Below are 21,639 nucleotides of genomic sequence, written 5' to 3'. Positions count from 1 at the left end.
AATAAAAACTGATGACCAGTGGATATTTGCCAGCTCATTGCGTGTATAAATCTATATGGGCCCAAATGAGTGTTGTGTGTATGAATATGTAGAGCTGGTAAACTCCGCTGCATCACTAGCCATGACTGAGGAGTTCACCTACCTACGCAGTACTATCAAACATGATAGAGCATTAGGCAGTTACATCAAGAGTAGGCTGAATCAGGCTAGGAATGCCGTCAGGATGCCGAACAATATGTGGAGGTGATCTCAGTACAGCACCAACACCAATCTGAGGCTTTACTAGAGCTGCATTCTGTCCACACACTTGTATGGATCAGAATGCTGACAGATGATGAAAACTAGGCCTGGGCGGAGTTTACGGATTTCCACTACGTGGAACTCCCTGAAGTGACCGACAAACTCAGTGCCCTACGTGGAGTTCCGCAAGCGGCAGAGTACGTTTGGTCATGCTGTTCGCATTGATTCAGTGTGGGGTGTTTGTCCCGCACTGTAAAATCAGCATAAACTGTACCATGCGCAGTGAAGGGAGCTGCTTCTTTTCTGCTGCTTGAGTAGATTTTCTACTTTCTTAACGCAAACGGATGGTTTCTCAACGCAGGCGTGGCAACCATCCATAACTGCCTGCGTTGAGAAATCTGACTGCCCATTGAGAAATCTCGCCTGGGGGTGCATTTTCCAACTTGACATTGGCCAGAGCAGAGTTTTTCTCAACTCTGCGTGCTCCGTGGAGCGAGGGGTGTGGCAAACTCTTCAAACTCCACGAACAGAGCGAAGTTCACCACCTAGGCCTAATGAAAAACAACATGACTGTCAGTCTTTTTACACTAGTAACCGGAGATGAATCTTGCACATTTTTTGGCTGCAAACCTTCTCCAACGAGGAACTGCTCACCAGATGCAAGTGAGAGACTATGGACTCCATAATTCTGAGAAAAAGATGGAGATGGATAGGAGATGCCATCAGCAGAGAACTAGACTATCACAAGAACAGCTCTCCACTGGCCCTCAGAAAGCAAATGAAAGGGTCAGGCTAAAGGACAGGTGGAGGCGAACTGTGAATACAGGAATGAGGACCATGAACTACAGCTGGGGTACTGTACAGAAACATTGCCCATGACAGACAGAAGCGTGAGTCCTTTTGTTGCTGCCTTACGTTTGTTGTAAATTGTTTTAGATGCAATGGTTTTAATCAACTAAATATTTAAATGGTGTACCTTTGATTATAATGAGTATAATGATTTGAAAATTAACCTGTACTTTTTTTTTGTGTTTTCTTTTTTTCCTTTTCTCTTCATTATTTCTGTGTATTTTACACTAAACATTGTCATTTGTGTTTATGTTCTTTTTATTATTAAACTGTGTTGATGGTTCTTATGTAAACTATATAAACTCCCCCACTGGTGATACCCTCGGAATTTCAGGTTTAGCGCTGGGATGCTCTAGGGTTACTACGCGCTCTACAAAACCTTTAAATAAATAAATAAAATAAAATTATGTTGTAAATTATATTAAAAAACACTTAAAATAATTCATATTTTGTTTTTTGTACAAATGTCCAAAGCCCTGATCAAGTGGCAAATTATCTAATACCGTTAAAAACACGTTTTAGTAATTCTCTTTGGATTTTTTGAAGTCCAAAGTTTGTGATTTCGTTAAAAAATAATGGACTTTTTTTTAATAATTAAGAAACGTTACTAATAAAACACTGATCAACTTAAATAATTTGAAAAGTATTACCAATAAAACACTGGCCTTCAAAATAATTTAACAAATGCCTTTTTCCAACGACCTCTACCCTGTCACCATTTCGAAAGTCACTTGTAACACCTCCACTTGCATTCAACACTTAGTCGAAACAATAGTATGAAACACAGACAGCAATTATAGGTGTAATGAAACCCTCTCAATTATCACACACCTCTCGAGTGGCATTTTCCCTTCAGTACCACGCTTTCATCTCTAGTTGGCTGCTGGAGTGATGACATAACATAATTAGGGGTGAGGTATTATATATCCAGGGCTCTCTTGAATGCAAAATAGGCTGACTTTTTTGCCTGCCAACACTTCCATATTCTGTCTGCTCTTCCACCACCTCCTAGGCTGCCACAGACCTCGTAATCTCCTATGCTAAAACTGATCCCCCAGACCTTTTCCATCTTGAAACTATCCCTTTTTCATAACTTACCCTTTCAGTACTTCAAGGCTTGCTTTAAAACACTGTGCATCATGCTGGAGTTTCTCCATAGCGCCTTGAAGGTCCTGCCTTTCGCGCTGGAGATGCTGAGACTGCAACTCGGCGGCATGTGCCTCCTTCTGGCAATCAGTCAGCTGCTTCCTAGTGAGAGTCAAGATCTCGTGTGCTGAATCTAGCTGGGAACGCAGCTCCTGGGGAGACAGAGGACAGATGTGATTTTTATAATTGAGACATGGATTTAAAAGCATTATCCACTACTCTGCATGAGCAGCTTTTCCCCTGTCCCACAGATCATCCATCATGACCACACAGAATGTAAAGTTCTGATCAGATGACTACAGTACAATGATATCGGGCAGCAAAAAGGTGCAAATAACTATTTGGAAACAACATTTCTACTCCTGAGCCTACCACACCATTGCCTACCCAAGCATGTGCTGCATGCCACTCTCTTTGATCATTATTTATTCCGAAGTCGGGAAAATTAGAGCGAGCCTTACAGTCATATCAGCTTGCATTTAACTTGGGTTCCAGAGCAATGGTCCTTTTATCTTCTGAGCACATGATTTTCACTATACAATAATATATTTTTTTTCTTTTAGTAAGCTAATACGCAAGGGAATGAAAAAACTAAATAATACAGTATATTTTATATGAAACAAGACAAGATGGCCCAATAAAACCATTTAGAATGAATCAGCATATCTTGAAAATTCATACGATAGAAAATCCGGAGAGATAGCAGGGAATTATAAAAAAGAAAAGGTCACATTAAAACAGCATGAAACTTTACAGCGTTACAGTAATTCATTAATATATAAATAACTTGATATAATGTACACAAAAAATTCTAAAACTCATGGATCTATCACTACTTAGCTAAGAGTGCCATTATAACGCCCGATTTTATCATAACAGGTCAAGAACTGTGGCCAAATCTAAAGTGCAACATAGAGCATTTTATCTGATCCCATTCCCTAGCTGAAAGAGCTTTTTCATGTTTAAGCAATAAAAATCCGAATCAATTACAGAAATGTAAGAATACATTTGATCTAACATCCTGCCCCAAACACTTTCTCTTAGTTTGCGTTTCCTCGGACACTTGAGGGAACATAGGCTAGACTCAAGATTACAAATGGCGAAGAGTCTGGCTCTCCACATTTCAAAGGACGGAGGCTCTCTATGCGGCCAATGTGAGGCAATGCATGACTGGGCCTTCCTTTCCTCACAGCCCGGTTGGTCAGTGCCTCATCCAACAGACCTAGCAACATCATTAAGGGTCTGAGAGTGACTAATGAGCTGATAGTATCAGTCAGGAATACTTCCATTCCCTTATTAACTGCCTTAACGTAGGGCACATGAAAACAATATGAAGGATTTCTGCCTGTTCAGCCCCACACCGAGTACATTTGCCATCGGCTGTCCCTCCCCATTTATATATTTTTGCTGGGGTGTAATATAGATTGAAGATAGTTTGATAATGTTGTGCCCTCAAGTTAGATGAGATTAAGATCTTCTTCCCCATCGCTATAATTTCCTGTAATATTTCTCCATCCTGATTCAATCTTGAATTCCATTTAAGATTCTGAATCTCCAGTTCGTCAGTCTAGGATTCTGAAATCCAATCATATACACTACTGATTTTATCTCTACGCCTGATTGCTTTAATACAAATATTTGTGGTCATAGTATACTATTTTTCTTTCTACACTGAAAGCCCCGGATCTGTAAAAACTTTTAAAAATCTGCCCTTAACGGCAAGTGTTTTTCTTCCAGCGTAGAAAACGAGATGATCTGATCATCAGTATTAAAGTCTCCTAATGTGCTTATCCCCTTTTGTCTCCATGGCTCTGGGTGCTTCAGTCGTCAGGTCTCTGTACTCCTGCTGTTTGAGGCTTAACAAATGTCTCTTGTCTTCGTCATTTAGTCATACCAATTGTGCTTCAAGGTCTTAGTTGCTACGTTCTAGTCTCTCTACCTCTTTCCTCGTGTCTCTCCTGTGTCCTACCATCAGAGGGAGGGCCCGTACCCTGATTACTGTTTTATATGCTTCCCAGAGTGTCTACGGTGATGCCACATACTGCTAATTTTCTTTAAAGTAGAGGTGTGGGGGTGTGGCCAAGATGGCGGCTTAGGCGGACGTGTTGCTCTGCCTCTCCCGCAGGCGGCCCAGCGTAGCACCGGTGATCGGCCGTTTCCACCTGGCCGACACCGTCGAAAGCAGTCCTGAAGGTGCCGGGGGTGACTCGGGCGACACGAGAGCTGCAGTCCGGGGCGGAGGCGATCTCCAAGGCCCGGGAGTACGGAGCGGCTGGCGGTCCCGCGAGGTGGAGGCCTGCAGGAGAGGGGGCGCGGCCGTGACATGGCGGAGGCCGAGCGAGCACATCCCGGATCAGCCTGCCACGATGCGGAGCCCAGGGGGAGGCCGGATATGAGGAGCGGCGCTGCGGGACGTTCCCACCCACACACCCGCGGGTTCGTGCCGGCACTCTAAGCCGGACTCCGCCGAGTGAGGTGGAGGCTCGGAGGCCGAGGTCTGGCCGGAAGCTGGCGCGGCCCTGCAGCGGAGGCAGCCAGGCGGAGGCGGTGAGTTCCGAACAGCGGCGGTGGGAGTCCCCGTGAGGAGGTTCGCGACAGCGGGCAGCACGGTGGGGGACTCCTCTCTCCCACCACGAAGGAACTAACGGGGGTAACGCCGGCACGGCAGGCCCTAGGGGGCAGGAAGCAGATCGACCGCCCGAGGCAGAGACGGCGCCGCGGGGCCCCCGGAGGGGATCGAGAGCGAAGTGAGCACGACGAGATCCTGCCGCCCCACTGCCAGTCAGGCAAGTGCTCGCGCTGTTCGCGCCACCGGCGGAGACCCCGGGGGTTGGAGGAAGGAGTAGGCGGCGAGGGACTTACGGGGCCCTTTCCTGGGGCAAAGGACCGATATCCCACCCACCGATAGGGAGGCCTGGGTTCGAGGCCGGAGGGCCCGGAGTGAGCGAGGGGTCCCGTGGGGGCCTGGCGGACTGCACAGGGAGGAGATACGGGCCGGTGGACCCGGGTACTGCTGATTGGTGAGCAGTGGGGGCCTGGTGTGGAAGCCCCGGAGCATTTGGGCCTGCAGCTGAGAGATGACTTTGCTGCAGCAGGAAGGCCCGGAGCTAGTGGAGGGACCTGCAGCCTCGGCGGGGCCCTCCGGTCACCAGACGCGCGGAAGGTGGGAGCTGCGGCAGCCGTCGCCAGCGCGAGGCTCAGCGGAGAGCGACCGGAGACCTGTGAAGGCGGGCCCGGAGTCTACTTGGGCTTGGATTCTGGACACACTTGAACTGCAGCGGGGAGTAGGCCTCTGGGAGCATATCGGGCCCATGCGTACCAGACACACTAGAGAGGAGACCTGCTGCCTTTGCGATGCGGGGGGCCCCGCATCGAGGCTAGGGCCCGTGGTCTAGGGGCGCGATCTACCGACGTGGGAGACACCTGAGCAGCGGAGAAGAGCTTTGCGTCCCGGGTCTCTGCTCGCCGGGGGCTCGGGGTCGAGACGACTTCGGTGACGTCGCAACGAGAAGTGGGGGCTCGACTTCCAGAGGGAGGCCTGCAGAAGCGGACTGAGCGGCGGAGGCGGTGGATCTGATCAGGGCAGGCTAGCGGCCGGCGTTGGACAGCTGTCGGGCGAGGCCGTGACCCCCCCCGGACGAGCGGGTGGTGGGGCCGTGGGCACGTTATGGTCCCCCCGAAGGGCCGAAGAGACAAGACGCTAAAAGACCTGTTTGCGAGGCCACAGGCAGGGCCCTCGTCGGGAGGCATGGCGGCGGTGGCGCCCGGTCCCCCGTCTGCGCAGTCGGAGGGAACTGAGTCGATCACCAAGTCGTTTCTGGAGTCCATGTTTGCTGGCCTGAGAACAGACATCCAAAATCTTCAGAAGGAGTTCGCGGCGGACCTTAAGGAAGTCCGCAGAGAGGTGGACAGCGTCGGGGAAAGGGTGGTCGCGCTGGAAGACAAAAGTGATGGTCGGGACGCAGAACTGGCGGCGCTACAACAAGAGATCATTCGGATCCATGACCAACAGGTCGACCTTCAGTCGCACGTGGAAGATTTGGAGAACTGGTCTCGACGCCACAACATACGCATCCGGGGAGTGCGGGACACTGAGGACGCCAAAGACTTACTGGCATTCACTAAAGAACTCTTTAATCATATATTGGTCCGTCCACTGGAGTCTGAGTTGCGGATTGACGGGGCGCATAGGGTGGGCCCCCCGCGACCCTCATCCGCCAATCCAGCCGACATTTTAGTATGTGTGCAAGACTATCGCACTAAAGAGGACATACTGCGTATAGCCCGTCACCAACACCCGGTGAAGTTCCGCGATCACATGCCGGTGCTATACCAGGACCTGTCCGCCCTCACGCTCCATAAACGAAGACTCTTCAAGCCAATTACGATGCACCTCCAGGAGCGCAAAATCCGGTATAGTTGGGGGCACCCCTTCCGCTTGGTGTTCCGCATCGACAACACTCTCTACCAACTGCGGTCCCTATCAGAGGCAGCCAAGCTGTTGGGGGTGGATCTACCGGCAGAGGACAGCGGTGCTGAGGGGGGCCCTGCGGAGGCAAAGGGAGACGGACCTGGCTGGCGCCGACAGGGCTGGCGTAAGCGCGCCAGGAAGCCCCCGGTGGCGGAGATCCTCAGGGGCCAGCAAGCTGCATTAGAGACAGTCTCCGTGGGACTACGTAGCCTCTCACCCAGCGAAGATGTGTGATTGCAGTGACCGGCACCACCGCCGGATTCTTGACTGGGTCGCCTGTGGGGGAGGGACTGCCCATGGTGCTACCCCACTCATTGTTGCTTTTTTACCATCCACCGGAAGGTGGAGGACAATGGTTCTGGACTATCACGGTTCAATTGTTGGGAGGTTCGGGTTGGGGGGGGGGAAAGTGTTGAGGGAGGGAATGGGGCTCCACGTCCATCAAGGGGTAGGGTCAAGACAGATGCAAGCATACCGGGTGCACACACCACTTACTCATGGTCCCTTCCTCCCGCACGAGCTGCGCAGCCCCCATTGCAGTTTCTGAGATGGTTAGATGGAGTGAATGGCGCCACACACACTTAAACTGTTAACCCTTAATGTTAGGGGCCTCAACAATCCGGTAAAACGCAGAGCGGTGCTGTCCTGCCTGGAGAACTCCCAGGCTGATATTTGTCTCCTCCAGGAGACCCATTTGCTAGCACAAGATTGTCATAGGCTCAGGTCCCGCAAGTTCCCGGTACAACTATTCTCTTCTAGCCTCACCAAAACAGCCGGGGTGGCGATCCTGGTGGCTCAGCGGTTTAGAGGGGAGGTTTTGCAGAAGGAGGCGGAGATCAGAGGAAGGTTGCTGATCTATAGGTTCGCTTTGGGAGGCTTAACCTTTACCATCGGCTCGCTCTACGCTCCCAATGAGGGACAGGAGCACTTTTTGCAATCCGCCCTCACGGAAGTCACGGCGACGAGCGATCGCCATATTCTCCTGGAGGGAGATTTGAATCTAGTTTTTGATAATATACAAGATAGATTTTGTCAGCGCACACATCAAGCAGGTGCACTTTCGGCGGCAGGCATCGATCGTCTATGTGACTTGGGGCTTGAGGATTTGTGGCGCAAATTCCACCCGCAGAGTCGGGAGTTCTCCTATTATTCTCATGCACATAAAACGTATGCGCGGCTGGATTACCTTTTGGTTTCAACCGCGGTCAGAGAAATGACAACGGCGGTTGAGATAGGGGTGGCTTCGCTTTCAGATCACGCTCCGGTGTTTACCATTTTGACTCTGCCGCCGGTGCTGCGACCGGATAGGATATGGCGCCTTAGGGACACACTGTTGCATAGGGAAGACGTGCTGGGGCAGATTCACAGATCGATCACGGATTTTCTGGTACACAACGCCAACACCGATACTACCCTAGCGACACAGTGGGCGGCACTGAAGGCAGTCCTTAGGGGAGAGTTCATTGCTATTTCAGCGGCCGACAATCTAGAGCGGCGACGCAAGCGAGAGGAGCTTACGCAAAAAACCAGGGAATTGGAGCAGATGCACCAGAGGACGGGGGCCCCTAGGGTGTGGCGGCAACTGAGGGCCACTCGACAACATCTGGCGGCTCTTGACCAGGATAGAGCGGAGTACGCGGCTCTTCGCTTAAAACATGCATATTACATGGGAGGGGACAGGTGTGGGCGTCTCCTCGCGCACAAACTTCGGGAGGTCCGGAAACGCCAAGGGGTTCAAGAGATCTGCCGGGAAGACGGTCAGAAAGTTACGGATGACAGGGACATAGCTGAAGCATTCCGTGGATACTATGCTAACTTGTATTCTGGCTCTCGGTTGACCGCCGATGGGGGGGCTGCCTTTCTGGACACGGTCACGCTCTCAACCCTGACCAAGGCCCAGGCAGATCAGCTAGATGGAGACATCCGACCGGAGGAGGTGATTTCTGCTATCTCCCGGTTGAAACCGGCGAAAGCCCCAGGGCCGGATGGCTTCACCGCCATCTTTTATAAGAAGTTTTGCACCTTGCTGGCGCCCCTCCTCACCCGGCTCTTTAATTCATTTTCGGTTGCGGGGGCGATCCCCCCAGACCTTTTGGGGGCTCACATAGTGGTCATTCCCAAGCCGGGGAAAGATCGGACTCGATGCGGGGCCTACCGCCCCATCTCACCGCTGAATGTCGATCTTAAGCTCTACTCGGGTATCCTGGCCGGCCGATTGGCACCCTACATGCCCTGCCTGATCGACCCGGATCAGGCGGGGTTTATCCCAGAGCGTCAGGCTCCCGACAACACGAAACGTGTTCTGCACTTGGTTGAGAAAGCCTCTCGCACGGAGGGAGAATATATGTTGCTCACGATCGACGCTGAAAAAGCGTTCGATCGCGTTCATTGGCCCTACTTGGAGCAGGTACTGCTGCGGATGGGGCTGGGAGAGAAATTCCGCACCCGTATTTTTAACTGCTACGCGTCCCGTCGGCAATGGTTCGAGTGAATGGCCATACATCCGCTAGCTTCCCTATAACGAGGGGCACGAGGCAGGGGTGCCCGTTGTCGCCGCTGCTTTTTGCTGCGTATATGGAACCCCTCGCTCAGAGGATCAGACAAAATTCGGGGATTTCCAAAATTGAGTTTGGGGGATATGTTCACACCGTCAGCCTGTACGCGGATGATGTCCTACTGTCTCTCTCGAACCCTCGGGAGGCGCTGCCGGTGTGCATGGCAGAATTGGAGGCCTTCGCACGAGTCGCGGGGTTCAGGGTGAACGCGGACAAGTCGGTGGCCTTGGACCTCTCTCTGTCTCCTTCCACTCGGGAGCGGTTGCGGAGTTCACTCCCGTTTCAGTGGGCTGAGGAATCGGTCCCCTATCTGGGGATTCAGTTGGCCCCTACGCTCTCGCAAGTGGTGACCCTTAACTATACCGCTTTGCGTCGGAAGATTCGCAGGGAGTTAGGGCAATGGAACTCTCTCGTGGTTGGGCAGGGTTGCGGCAGTTAAGATGACCATATTACCCCAGATCCTCTACCTCTTCCGCACCATTCCGCTATACCCGCCTGTGGGGTGGCTTCAACAGACTCAATCAGAGTTGGCCCAGTTCATTTGGAACGGACGGAAGCCGCGCATGAAGAGGTTGTTGTCCACTCTCGCACCTGAGGTCGGGGGCCTTGGGATCCCTGATCTCCAGCTCTATTTCTGGGCCGCACAGCTACGCTGCCTGGTGGAGTGGAGCCGTTGGGAGGTCGAAAAACATTGGCTGTTTCAGGGCCAGGCGGTTACGGCCCGGCCCCTACAAGAGATCCCCTTCCTGCGAAAGCAGCACAGACCTTCCAATCTTTATGCCTCCCACATCACTCGCGTTCCCTTAGAAATCTGGGATCGTACTAACATTCCTCATGAGCTCACCACCTTCCCTTCCCCGCTCACGCCCCTGTTTGACAATCCGGAATTCACTGGCCTTCAGCAGGTGGAAGCCAGCAGGCTGTCGCTTTCTATACCATACGTATGATGCGGATGGGGTACACCCGTTCCAGCAATTTCGGCAGGAATACGGGTTACCGGAGGAGGAACGGATCCGCTATCTCCAGGTTCGACATTGGGCGCTCGATAGGCGGGTCCGCACATTTGCGGACCGGCAGCTCTCCCAATACGAGCGATGGCTTATAACTCGGTCGTCTGACAAGCAGTTAATCTCCGATTTGTATCGAATGCTCCAAATGCGATTCGCGCACACCTACAACGTAGGACAGACATGCTGGGAAAGGGAGCTGGGTAGGTCTTTGACACAAGAGGAATGGGGGGGGGGATAGCTTACAGGGCCAGGCACTCAGCGTATCACATGGGCCTCACGGATACCCTCACAAAGATTACGACCTATTGGTATTACACCCCGGAGCGCTTACATGCGATAGATAGGCAGAGAGATGCACACTGCTCGAGGGGATGACGGCAGATAGGAACCTTGACCCATCTGCTTTGGGACTGCGAGAGTGTCCAGCCATACTGGACTCAGGTGCTCGACGAGGTTGACAAGCACTTTGACACTACGATCCCGCGCTTCCCGGCGTACACCCTGTTGGGCCTCCCAAACCCTTTGACATATCCACTCAAATCACGTAGGGGACGGCAGATTGCCATAGCGTTGGGTTCAGCGGTGCAGAATATACTTACTCATTGGCGCACTCCCAACATCCCAACGTTTACGGGCTGGCTATATCGATTGTGGCATGTCCTAGGGATGGAAAAACTTACCCTAACGCTAGCCGGGGAGGGTTCCAAATATGGGGAACTGTGGAGGCCCTTTCTAGCATTGTTGTCCTCTGAGTTCAGGGAGGCCACTTGTCCTCGCTACTTGCGCCTGCTGCGGCTGTCTGAGGGGCGGGCGGAGGGGTAGGGCCTGAGAGGGGCAGAGACCATGGGGAAAGAGAGACAGATGGACGTGGAGGGGGGGGGGAGGGAGAGGGTTAGGGAAGGGGTGGGGGGAGTTGCTTCTTTATAAAGTTTGCTCCATAACTACTAGCGGGGATCACAAGGGCATCTCCGGGTTGGTCCACGTGCAGTTTGGGATGCGGAAGAGAAGTGTGGGGATACTCCCTCTCCCAGGGACTGAGCAAGGTGTTCTTATCTAGCGGGGTTTGGGCCTGTTTGTATGATTTTCTAAAAATGCTAATAAAAGATTTAAACCATAAAGTAGAGGTGTGTTGCTTTTATCAAGTCCTCCCTAATATTCAGGATTTTTAGGTATGAGGTGTTAATGGTTATTGTGTTACTGGTTCGCTGCTTGCCAATTCTATATCGAGCCCATATGAGAGAATGGTCTGATATTTCCCGGGGTAAGTGTCTAACAGGCCCCATTCCTGTGGACTGAGAAGTCAGGGCGGCTTCAAGATCCCCAGGTCGGGGGACGCAGTAGCCCTGCACCGCCTGTGTACCAGTGTTTCGGGTTATATTTGTAAATTCACCCCCAGACTGTTTTTTTCCTACCTAGCCAGGGGGCGTGGGAACCATTTTCTATGCTTACATTTCAGTCTTTGGCAGCCAATGTTGAATTCCATTGATTTTAAACGTTTTTGGAGGGTGAGGATGTTTTTCTGGGTGGGAGATCCCTATATAGACTATGAAAGGTATTTTGCCTGTTCGGACAGTGAGGATGGGAACAAGGTGGTAGCTCGAAATGATGGCGAGCTTCCTGAAGAGACTGCTAAAAGAGAGATGGGAAATGCTTGCCTTTGAAAGGCATAGAGATGGAGGGCCCAGTAGTAAAGGAGAACAAAAGTCACCTTGACATCATGGGCCACCATTTGGGGACAGAAAAGAAGGAACATTTCGAACAGAAAGTGAGCCTACCTAATTTAGCCATTGACTTGCACTCAATTGGAGGGAATAAAGGTGCTTTCTTGATTGTAAAAATTGCACTCCCACCTAAATAGGAAGCTCTGATCTATAATATCTAAGCCCTTCATTTTGACATCTTGAGTGAAGCAATTTCTCCTCCTCTTTTCACTGTACTTTCCCCATGCAGACTCCCCTTTAAGGGTCGGACTGGCCTATGGGGCAATCAGGTCGTGCCTGATGGACTGGTGTGTATGGGCCAATTTTTGGGCTCTTTGTGGGCCTGTTTTATGATCTGGTGGGCCTGTTATTTTCAGGCCCAGTCCAACCCTGCTCCCTTTGCCCGCACAGACGCACTCAACGAAGTGTATTTAAAAAGCAGTTATAAAATTAAACAGCAAGTATTACCTCTAGTAAGTTAATCTTCCTAATAAGCAAATCAATGTAAGCAAAAAACAACTAGTTGGTTTACTAAAGCTTGTTTAAGCTGTTAGCGCAGATTGTGCATCTCACTGGCCCCTCAATAGGGAGTCTGACAGTGTTCGTGATCGAGTCACAGGTGGGCAAGGTATGCAAACTTCACACTCAAAATTGAGCATGTTGTACTTAGCTCAGTTCACAAAGTATGATGACTTTAGCAGAAACCCCATTGGCGAGATCCAACTAGGACTTGAAATGTGTAGCCTGTTCTGGTGACTCTCACTAGTTCAGTCAGCAAGTATGGGGCAGCCTGGTGAGGTCCCTGCTGCAGAGGGCATGACTCTCCGCTAGTGTGCAACCGTGTTCATACAGGCTGTGATACCTTCTGAAGTGTGGTGATTTTGATATGGATAGTGGAGTGTGGTGCTCTTAATATGGACCCTGTTCCTAGTCTGTAGGCCTCTCTTACTGAATGGGACGCCTATGTAGTCTCTTAGGTGCAGATTCTGACTGTGATACTCTCCTCTCTGTGGAATCTGGTACTGACTTTGATGCTCGCCATATCTGCAGGCCTTTCATAGAGACTGTGTGTGATGATACCCTCATACTCTGTAGGGACTATGATCGCATACCAGTCTGCTGTACTTCAGTTCCATGACCATCCTCAAGTAAGGGGCCCAGGTATGGACTCCCAGACTCTTCTATTGTGAGGTGCACCCTCCATAGCATGAAGAATGTTTGATAGTAGCAGGACACTGTACTTCCTCTACTTCACAGCACAGCGTCACCCCTAAACTGATGATCTCTAAACAGTGTGAAATTCCTCTAGGATTGCTGAACATATTTAACAGATTAGTACATTTAGCTTGCAAGCACGTTGGCTGCTTTCAGACTATTTCATTTTGTACTTTTTGTTAAAATCAATTAAATTGAAGATGTGTGCATTTTGCTGGGAAAATGATGAATATATTTACACAATTTCTGTTATCCTTATCTTGGTTGTCTCATGTATAGATTGCTCTGACAAGTTATCATTTTCTATAGCATGTAAAATAAAAAGTAGACCGCAGAGGAGCTTGCACTAAACATGTAAAACAACCCTTTAAAGTTTGCTCAAGTTTTCCTCTTCCCTTTGCAAAGTGTGTGTCACATGGTTTGGAATGCCACAATAGCTGCAACAAGCACACATTTAAAAGGTATGCATCTGTGGTGTATGTATTGAGTTCATGAATTTTATATCGTTTTGATATGCTCCTGATCATTACTGACTCTGGGAAAGTGGCAGTGACAGAAATACGCTCCAGGCTGCAATGACACTTGTACCCGGGGTGAAGGGGCAACTGATAGACGCCCATTTGTCATACTTGCACTGGTGACCTTTGCAGCATTGTAATGCAACTGATAGATTCTCCACCTGTTAGCTGCCATGGTGGGGTTGTCAATACACTGTTAGCTGTATTTATAGATTTCATCTGTATTTCTCAAGGAAAGTAGGTCTCAATACAGTCTGTTGTTTAATTCCTTGTCTATTCTGTGAGAAGTATCTGTGTGTGTGTCAGATGACATTATAAGTTGCCTCTTCCAGATTTCATACAATGCTCAATCCGCCATGCACTTAGTCAAAGCTTTAAACAGTGTTCCCCAGATTTAGTTATAAGAGTAATCTAGATACTTCCTGTTCACCTTCTTTGCCTTTTATTTCAAGAAATGCTTTGCTGGGTTTGGTTCATCGGTTAGCTAATATATCCACGCCAGGAATCTGTGTTTGATCTCTGTCATAAATTTAAATAATGGTGTGGCACCCAGTCTTTCATCTTTCTGAGGTCGATAAAATTAGTGCCATTGAGTTGGATAACAATATTTTTAATTTGGTGTTAAGGCCCCCTCTGGTGAGTGTGTGCTTTACAAACATACATGGTATGATAAGGACACAAATGTATTTTAATCTTTTGTTTTTCAATTTCTTTGCAATATTACATTGACATGATTCCCTCCGCCTCACCTTCACCCAGTACTTTTTATACTCTTATCCATTCCCATTACCTCATTTCTTTACTTCGTCCGGCCTTTTGCCTTTCCTTTTTCTCTTCCTCAGCACCTCCAGCCACGCCGTATTTCCTCTTTCCATTCTTGCTTCCTTATACCGTCATTCATTCCCTTGGTGCATTTCTTCCTTCTTCCTCCATTCGTTCCTTACTTTCTTTTTTTCCTGCTCCTTCCTTCATCCCTTCTTTAATTTCTTACTCTCTCATCCTCAACCCTTTCTTCGGCTTTTCTTTCTCCTTTCCTTTCTTCTTTTGATTAATCCATCACACATCATTCACTTTTTTTTCTCCCTTCATTTCTTCCTTTCACATTCTTTTCTTATTTCCTTCTTCTGTCATCCATTACTTATTTATTTCCTCACACCAGTACTCCCTTTCCTGCCTGCATTGTTGCTGCTTTCTGAAATATATTCCTTCCTTCATCCCTTCCTATCTTTTAAACAGCACAGTACAAGCATATTCTCTTTAGTTTGTATAGATGCCTCAAGTACTCAAATGACCTTCCCTAAAGCTGCATTTTGAGATTTACAAACATTTCCTAATTTGAGTTCACTTTTAAGGTATTGTCATAGGCGCTCCATATTTTATATTGTTATGTTATATTGATTTGTATAGTGCACTAATGACCCGAGAGAGTATCCACCCACTTGGGCAGGTATGTAGATGTGAGGCGCCAAGGTGCTTATGTGAAGAGCCAGATCTTCAGTTTCTTGTGGAACTCAAGGAGTGAGGAAGCTACTCCGACATGTTGAGGCTTCTGGATGTGGGTGGAGTCAATCAAGGAAGTGGGTGGGGCCACATGAAGTGGGCGGGCTGGGGAAGTGGGTGTGTCCTTCTAAAAAAATTAGAGCACATGCACTTAATATTTTACAAATTAAGCACTGATCGAGAGGCTCCGTATTGCACTTGCTAATAAAATGATTATACTACTACTATGCACTGACAATGGCTGTACACCTGATGCGTTTTTGTTAAAACCCATAAATAAAGTTAATAATAAAAGAAAGAGCACAGATTGAGCACGACTCAAGCTGTAAACTGCACCCTTGACCGCCTTTGCTTTGGCAGCAGCACACATGCTTCAAACATGCTTCAAGGCTCTAATTCTCACTGGCTGTCGCTTGTTGACCCCTCTATGTGCCACGCACCATCCCTGGCCACCCCCGAGGAGGTCGAGCATGTCACCAGTAGCGAGAGCAAAGCAGAACCCCAAGACTGCAATGAGCCATGGGAGTGGCAACACTGCGAAAGGTGGGAACGTCTGCAAGATGATTTGTCTGCATGAAGAGCAAGTTCCCAGGCTGATCCAAACTGATTTGGCTTGTTCAGCATCTACCCACTTAATCCAGGGACAGCAAAAAACGTACAACCTTTTGTTTCAGCAGTTGAGACAAACCCCCTGTTTCACCCGACTTATGGCAACTTTATCTAAGCCTAAACCCCTTTTCAGGACAATGTATACATGGCAGACAGTTTTACTTTTACTGTTACCAGAAAGGAACTCCGGGGCCTTCAGAAATTTGTGATTCCTAGCTACACTGGAGTTTTTTTAAGCTTTACCTAAGATAACAATTACATTTTATTAGCATGTCGAAATGTGGACAGGTAACACCTTACGGCACCTTTCTACCTCATTTGTTATATATTATAGACAGGGCAAACCATATATAATGCTAAATGCCTTCCTCCTCTTCACAAACTTAAAATGTATGACAAAGGGAAAGTAGGAGTGAGTCAGAATAAACCAGGCACGGTTATGGATGGTTAATCTAAATATTCCAGTTCAGACACCATCTTTTCTTAATTTCACTGGACAGGAGGTTGGGGTCAGATCCTGCTGAGCAGATCTTTGAGTCAAAACAGGCAATGGGCGGCCAGCCCGCCAGTGATAGCACGAAAAGAAGGGAAGCATATTTCCTCTATACCAGAATACTAAAATTAGGTGTGATGCCAGGGGCAGCGTGAAGGCTCTTATGGGCCAAGCTCATATCAAATGTTATGCAAAGGCATGGATGACAGCTGTATGCCCGAAAAGAGAATGGGGAGAAATGCTAGTGAAAAGGAGCGGAGAGGCACAAGTCTGGACTGTGGATTACACAGGTCTGGAACTATTGCCAGTCCTTATATAGTGAAACTTCACACCAGTTGTATGAAGCAGATATACAAAAAGGGGGCACTCCAAGCGATCTTTAAACACAAAATAATAATGGTGAGCAATGCCCTGCAGTGGAGGGGGAAGAGCCATGCCTCACTACTTGCCCTCAAGAGGGGAATGTCAATTTCTTACTACACATTCTTCCTAATGTGCAGATGGAAGTTAAGGCGAAAAGGTCAGAGGAAAACTCGTTTAACTACTTGGCTTGGTTACTGGAAGCATCTCTCCAGCAGCAGGTTGGCATAGGTGGCTGCCATACAAAAGGCCCTGAAATATTTCCAGAAGACTGATCAGAATGCTGAACCAAGACAGAATTCAAACTAGAACAAATTTGGCTCCGGTACAAAAATAGCTCACAGCAATAAAGGAATTCAGGGATTAAACAGTGCAAGCGACCACCTGGGTTCCAATATACCAGAGGTGACAACAGCAAAGAGAGACTTTGTGGCTTTTCAGAGATGTGCAGTTGCATAAAAATGAACTGAACACGAAGGGAGTAGTTCATAATATGTCAAAGACTGCTAGCCCAAGAACCCTTTGCATTTCCAGCTCTGCAAGAGGAAGAAAATAGAAAGCTAAAGATCCAACAAGTTTTAACAGCAAAGATCCACGTGCCGGTTCTATATGAAAAAAAGTTAAATACAGAAAGGCCAGCATAGGAACTTCTGAGAAAAAAATCAACAAATGGTAAGTGAAGGGTGGGCTGTAAGTGACTTTTAAGATTGTTTCTCTCTTTGCAATAGACTGGCATGCGACGGCACAGCTGTCTCAGGTGAAACCAGATAAGGGTCAAGTGATTCCAGTTCTTTGGCACCCAAGGGAATGACAGGGGACAGATATGATGGTAGTGGTATATCAGTGGAACATACAATTTTCAGCATGTAAAAATACTTATTTTTCATGATCTGAGCAGACAGGCACTTACCTGCAGGAGGTCAATACAAGCCATTAGAAAATGATCTATTATCTCAATATTAAAGCATACGTGTGGCATTTAGACAAATTTCTAATATCTATTAATAATGAAAAAACTCAAACTGCACTGCCCAGGCTTACCTAGAATCTACCAAAACAGCAAAAAGATGCCGAGGACTGACCCATTTCCAAGTTGCATAGTTGCATGAGTGGTTTTATGGACTCTGGGGATGACTTGTTGGGATAGCTGAGTACATGGAAGTCACTGTTAAATCATTTGAAAATGTGTCAATTGTGGTTGCTCCTTTCATTCATCATCACTCCCTTACAGTTTATCTCCAACCTGTTAGTGGGGAATGCACGAAGCTTTCATTTGGGAGAAAGGCGAAAGATGTGTTAGTTGAAAATGAGCAGCTTTACCTGGCTGTCATATTGTAGATATGTGAATGTCACAATGAGAAAGCCACTGTAACACTGATACGGTACTTGCATATGTGATTTGATTCAAAACAGACAGGAGAGAAAGGGAATGTAAAGGGAAAGAAAAATAGTAGTGGAAAACCCAAGAGACAGAGTTCCCTGCTGCAGTATCTCATTTCTCAACACTCCCTTGTTCAAAGAACTACAGAGTATTCTTCATCCTTTTTGTCAGCACAGGAATTAGACGCCTGAGAAGGGGGAATTGGTAACAGAAGCACCAAGAGTTCTCAAGAAAATTCAAGCATTCCCTCATTCTAATCCTAGAGGATCCCACTTTATAGATGATCTGACACTAAGGAGACGAAGGCAAAAATGTCATATAGGCCAGGTGGCCGCCAAGTCACTTGCCGGCAGAAGCTTCATATCTGTGCTGCCAAATCCAACCCTCCCTGCTTATTGTGACTTGCAAACTGCAGTTGCAGGCTATTTTGCCAGAAGTGCACTCATCAGCACACCAGGAATACCAGAGTTGGAAAGGAAAGACAGGTGAGCCACCACACCACTTGGTCTGTGCTCTGTATTTTCAACACATATCCCCTGAAGGAGGTTTATGTTTGATATGGAAAATAAATCCCTGACGTGCAGTGGATTTTTTTCCCCTGCACATTGGAGACATTGTTTTCTTTTCCTGTCAGCAACTGTTTGCTTTGCAGGACAGACCTTCTCTTCATTTTTGTACCCAGGGATGTTCTAAATTGGCTAGGCCTTCTAACGAACACAAATGAGCTGACCAACTGAGGCTTTGCCATTAAAAACCTATGGGTTCCCACCGTGAAATTAGACTAGGAAACCCTGGATTTGGAAGTGTGAGAAACAATCAGCTTACAGCAATTCTCCCGCTCTTCTGAATCTTAAATGAAACCCAAAGTCATCTGCACTGTTTAGCACGCATCTTAGAAGCCACAGGTATGACATGTGTTTCCGACTTTAATGGCAAGATATAGGTTTTTCTTTCCCCATATCTCCTTTTTGAGTCACAATCAACACCAATGTAGTCAACCATTAGAAAGGAGGAGATTTCGCGGTATTAGATATAGAACACACAGTCTCTAAATTCTCCAGATTCAGCACAGATTTGAGCCCGATTCACTCCGCTAAGGTTCCTCACTCAAATACAGGTTCTGCTCTATGCGGAACATCACATTTTCAATCTCCCTCATTTTCTTTTTCAGCTTCTTATTTTGCATCTTCCACTAAAGGAGTCATCCAGTGAATGAGATCACAGTATGTTCTAAAACCCCAGACAACTCCATCAATAAAAGAAATATTGTTAATTTGTAAATCACCCGTTTTTTCAAAAATGCCAATCAATTAGAGATAAATACACTGACCCCGCCCAATATTTGGGAATCCATGTTTTTCTGCAATTTGTTCGGGAATGAGCATACTAATGATATATCAATAGAGAGTAGGGGCATAGATTTGGACAATCTGGATCTTTTCAATGTTATTTCCCCAAAGTGGTATCTGCTTTAAATAGGTTTCTTAAAGGTAAGGTGCCAGGCCATGATGTTTTTTTTTTTTTTGATAAGCAAGTTTATTAGATTTTGAAGAGAACAAAAAGTACATTGGTTTTTTTCAAAAGAAGATGGAAGGTGCACTCTTTAGCCAAGTCAAACACGTGAGTAATTCATTCTAAAAAAGCTTCTTTTATTATCAGTCTTTACACCATGGCACACAGCCAACGCGTATCGTTCCCAAACGTGCCTGAAGGGGAACTTCGTCAGGGCTTATTTGAATATGTAGTAGCAATGAGTAATAATCCTATACAGAATGTACGTCGAACCCAAATTGAAGTTTGATAAATATTTAACTTCTCTAAATAGTATCACATGCAGGGCGCCACCGAAATATCAGTAGATCCTGACTGATATTACGTGCAGTCTGTGAATTATGCCCAAAGTCAGTCGCTCGTTTTTAACTAAAAGTACATTGGTAGCAAAGCAGGCACATTATTTACGCACAGTGCAATCAATAAGGAACGACTGAGACTCAAAGCATTCATGGGATGAGTAGAACACCTGCTTATAGATAATCGTATACAGGATGAACACAAACTCCTCAGACCCGCAGTAAGTTGAACCATTTCCCCCAAATTTTGCCAAAGAGTTCGGGGCATCCCCGGACTTCGAAGAGGGGCTCCTCCTGGGTGCCACACCAATCCACTCCCCTCCTCCACCTCCGTAGTAGGGGATTTAGCTTGGGACCAAAGTGCCACAATGTCAAGTTTTGCTACCGCCAATGACTTTCCCAAGAACCGCTCATCAGCCCGGGAGCCATCAAGGCCGTTAAACAACCCCAGGAGAAGGCGCAACGGGTCGTGAGGTACCTCCCACCCAAGAGTCCGCGTGAGCTCAAGTTCTACCCCTGCCCAGAATGGTGCGAGGGCGGGACATTGCCACAGTTGTAAATATTTGTAGAATTGGGAGGAGTGGAGGGAGTAACAGTGTTGTAGGTCTGCAAATGATCTGACATGGTCCCCCACCCAAACGTCTCCCTATAGCGAGATCCCTATGAGGTCCCATCTGCGAAAGTCCTGGAGAGACGAGACATCCGCCAGCCATGTCCCACTCCACAGAGGCGTCTGCCTGGTGAGTTTCCGGTCCCACTTTACGTGTCTTAGTGCGGCACGCCAGGCCACAAGCACTGCCCTGGTGATGGGGGAAAGAGACTGCGGCACAGGGCTCCCGTACAGGTAAGCTTGGAGCTGTGAAAAGTCCAATGTTCTGAGTTCCACCCTGTACGCCGCGTCGGACCAGCCGCCCGCGAACCAATCGAGGATCATGATAAGCCGTGTGGCCAGGTAGTAGAGGTGAAGGTTAGTCACCCCATGCCCCTGTCGTAGGGGGGTATGCAGCAGTGTGCCAGGGACATTCCCGGCCTCTTTCCTCCCCACAAGAAGCGGGTAAGGACCCCATCCAGTTCCTGAAACCAACTCCCTGGGAGATAAATGGTAATGTTTTGTAATATGTACAGGAAGCGGGGGAGGACCATCATTTTAAAGAGGGCACTTCTGCCAAGGGGGTTGAGAGGGAGAGATTGCCATTTCTTAAGGTCCGCTTTAGCCCTGGTGACCAGAGGGGTGATGTTCAAGGCCCATTCAAGCTCCGGGAGGAGTACAATCCACACCCCCAGGTACTTAAATGATTGCTTACGCAGGGGGATAGATGTTTGCAAATCGAAGCATGCCCGTGAGGGGTGCAGGGGGACCAGCGTGGATTTCGCCGAGTTGAGCCTGAGCCCGGAAATCTGTTAAAAGGCAGAGAGGGCGTCCAAGCATCTCGGGCCGGAGCACTCGGGATCTGCCAGAAAGAGGAGGACGTCATCAGCGTATAAGGCAATCTTGTCGATCTGGTTCAGGTCCCAGGCCCAACCCCGGATGAGGGGGTCTTGGCGGATGAGGGAAGCCAGGGGTTCTATCACTAATGCAAATAAAAGCGGTGAGAGCGGGCAGCCCTGGCGAGTGCCCCTCTGGATAGGAAATGTCTTCGAGAACACTCCATTGATAAGGACCCTGGCCTTGGGAATAGAATAGAGGACCCGGATGAGGCGTCGGACCGCGGGACCGAGACCCATCCTCTAACACGTCCTCG

The 21,639-nt window shown here is 48.2% G+C and overlaps 2 protein-coding genes across 2 annotated transcripts in view; one reads left to right on the top strand and one right to left on the bottom strand.

The window, feature by feature from the left end:
* LOC146785406 (uncharacterized) overlaps nt 1-21,639 on the bottom strand; it is a 2,064,968-nt gene that overhangs the window by 1,289,030 nt on the left and 754,299 nt on the right. The window contains exon 13 of the mRNA XM_085634420.1: nt 2,188-2,387. Within this exon, the coding sequence (XP_085490546.1) occupies nt 2,188-2,387 (200 nt within the window). The remainder of the gene's footprint in view (nt 1-2,187; nt 2,388-21,639) is intronic.
* LOC146785408 (uncharacterized) overlaps nt 1-21,639 on the top strand; it is a 787,621-nt gene that overhangs the window by 501,755 nt on the left and 264,227 nt on the right. The gene's annotated exons all lie outside the window — the stretch shown is intronic.

This window comes from Triturus cristatus, chromosome 11 (genome assembly GCF_964204655.1).
Source record: "Triturus cristatus chromosome 11, aTriCri1.1, whole genome shotgun sequence".
NCBI classification, from domain to species: Eukaryota; Metazoa; Chordata; class Amphibia; order Caudata; family Salamandridae; genus Triturus; species Triturus cristatus.
Note: the sequence above shows the minus strand (reverse complement) of the source record. Positions and strands in the feature narration are given on the sequence as shown.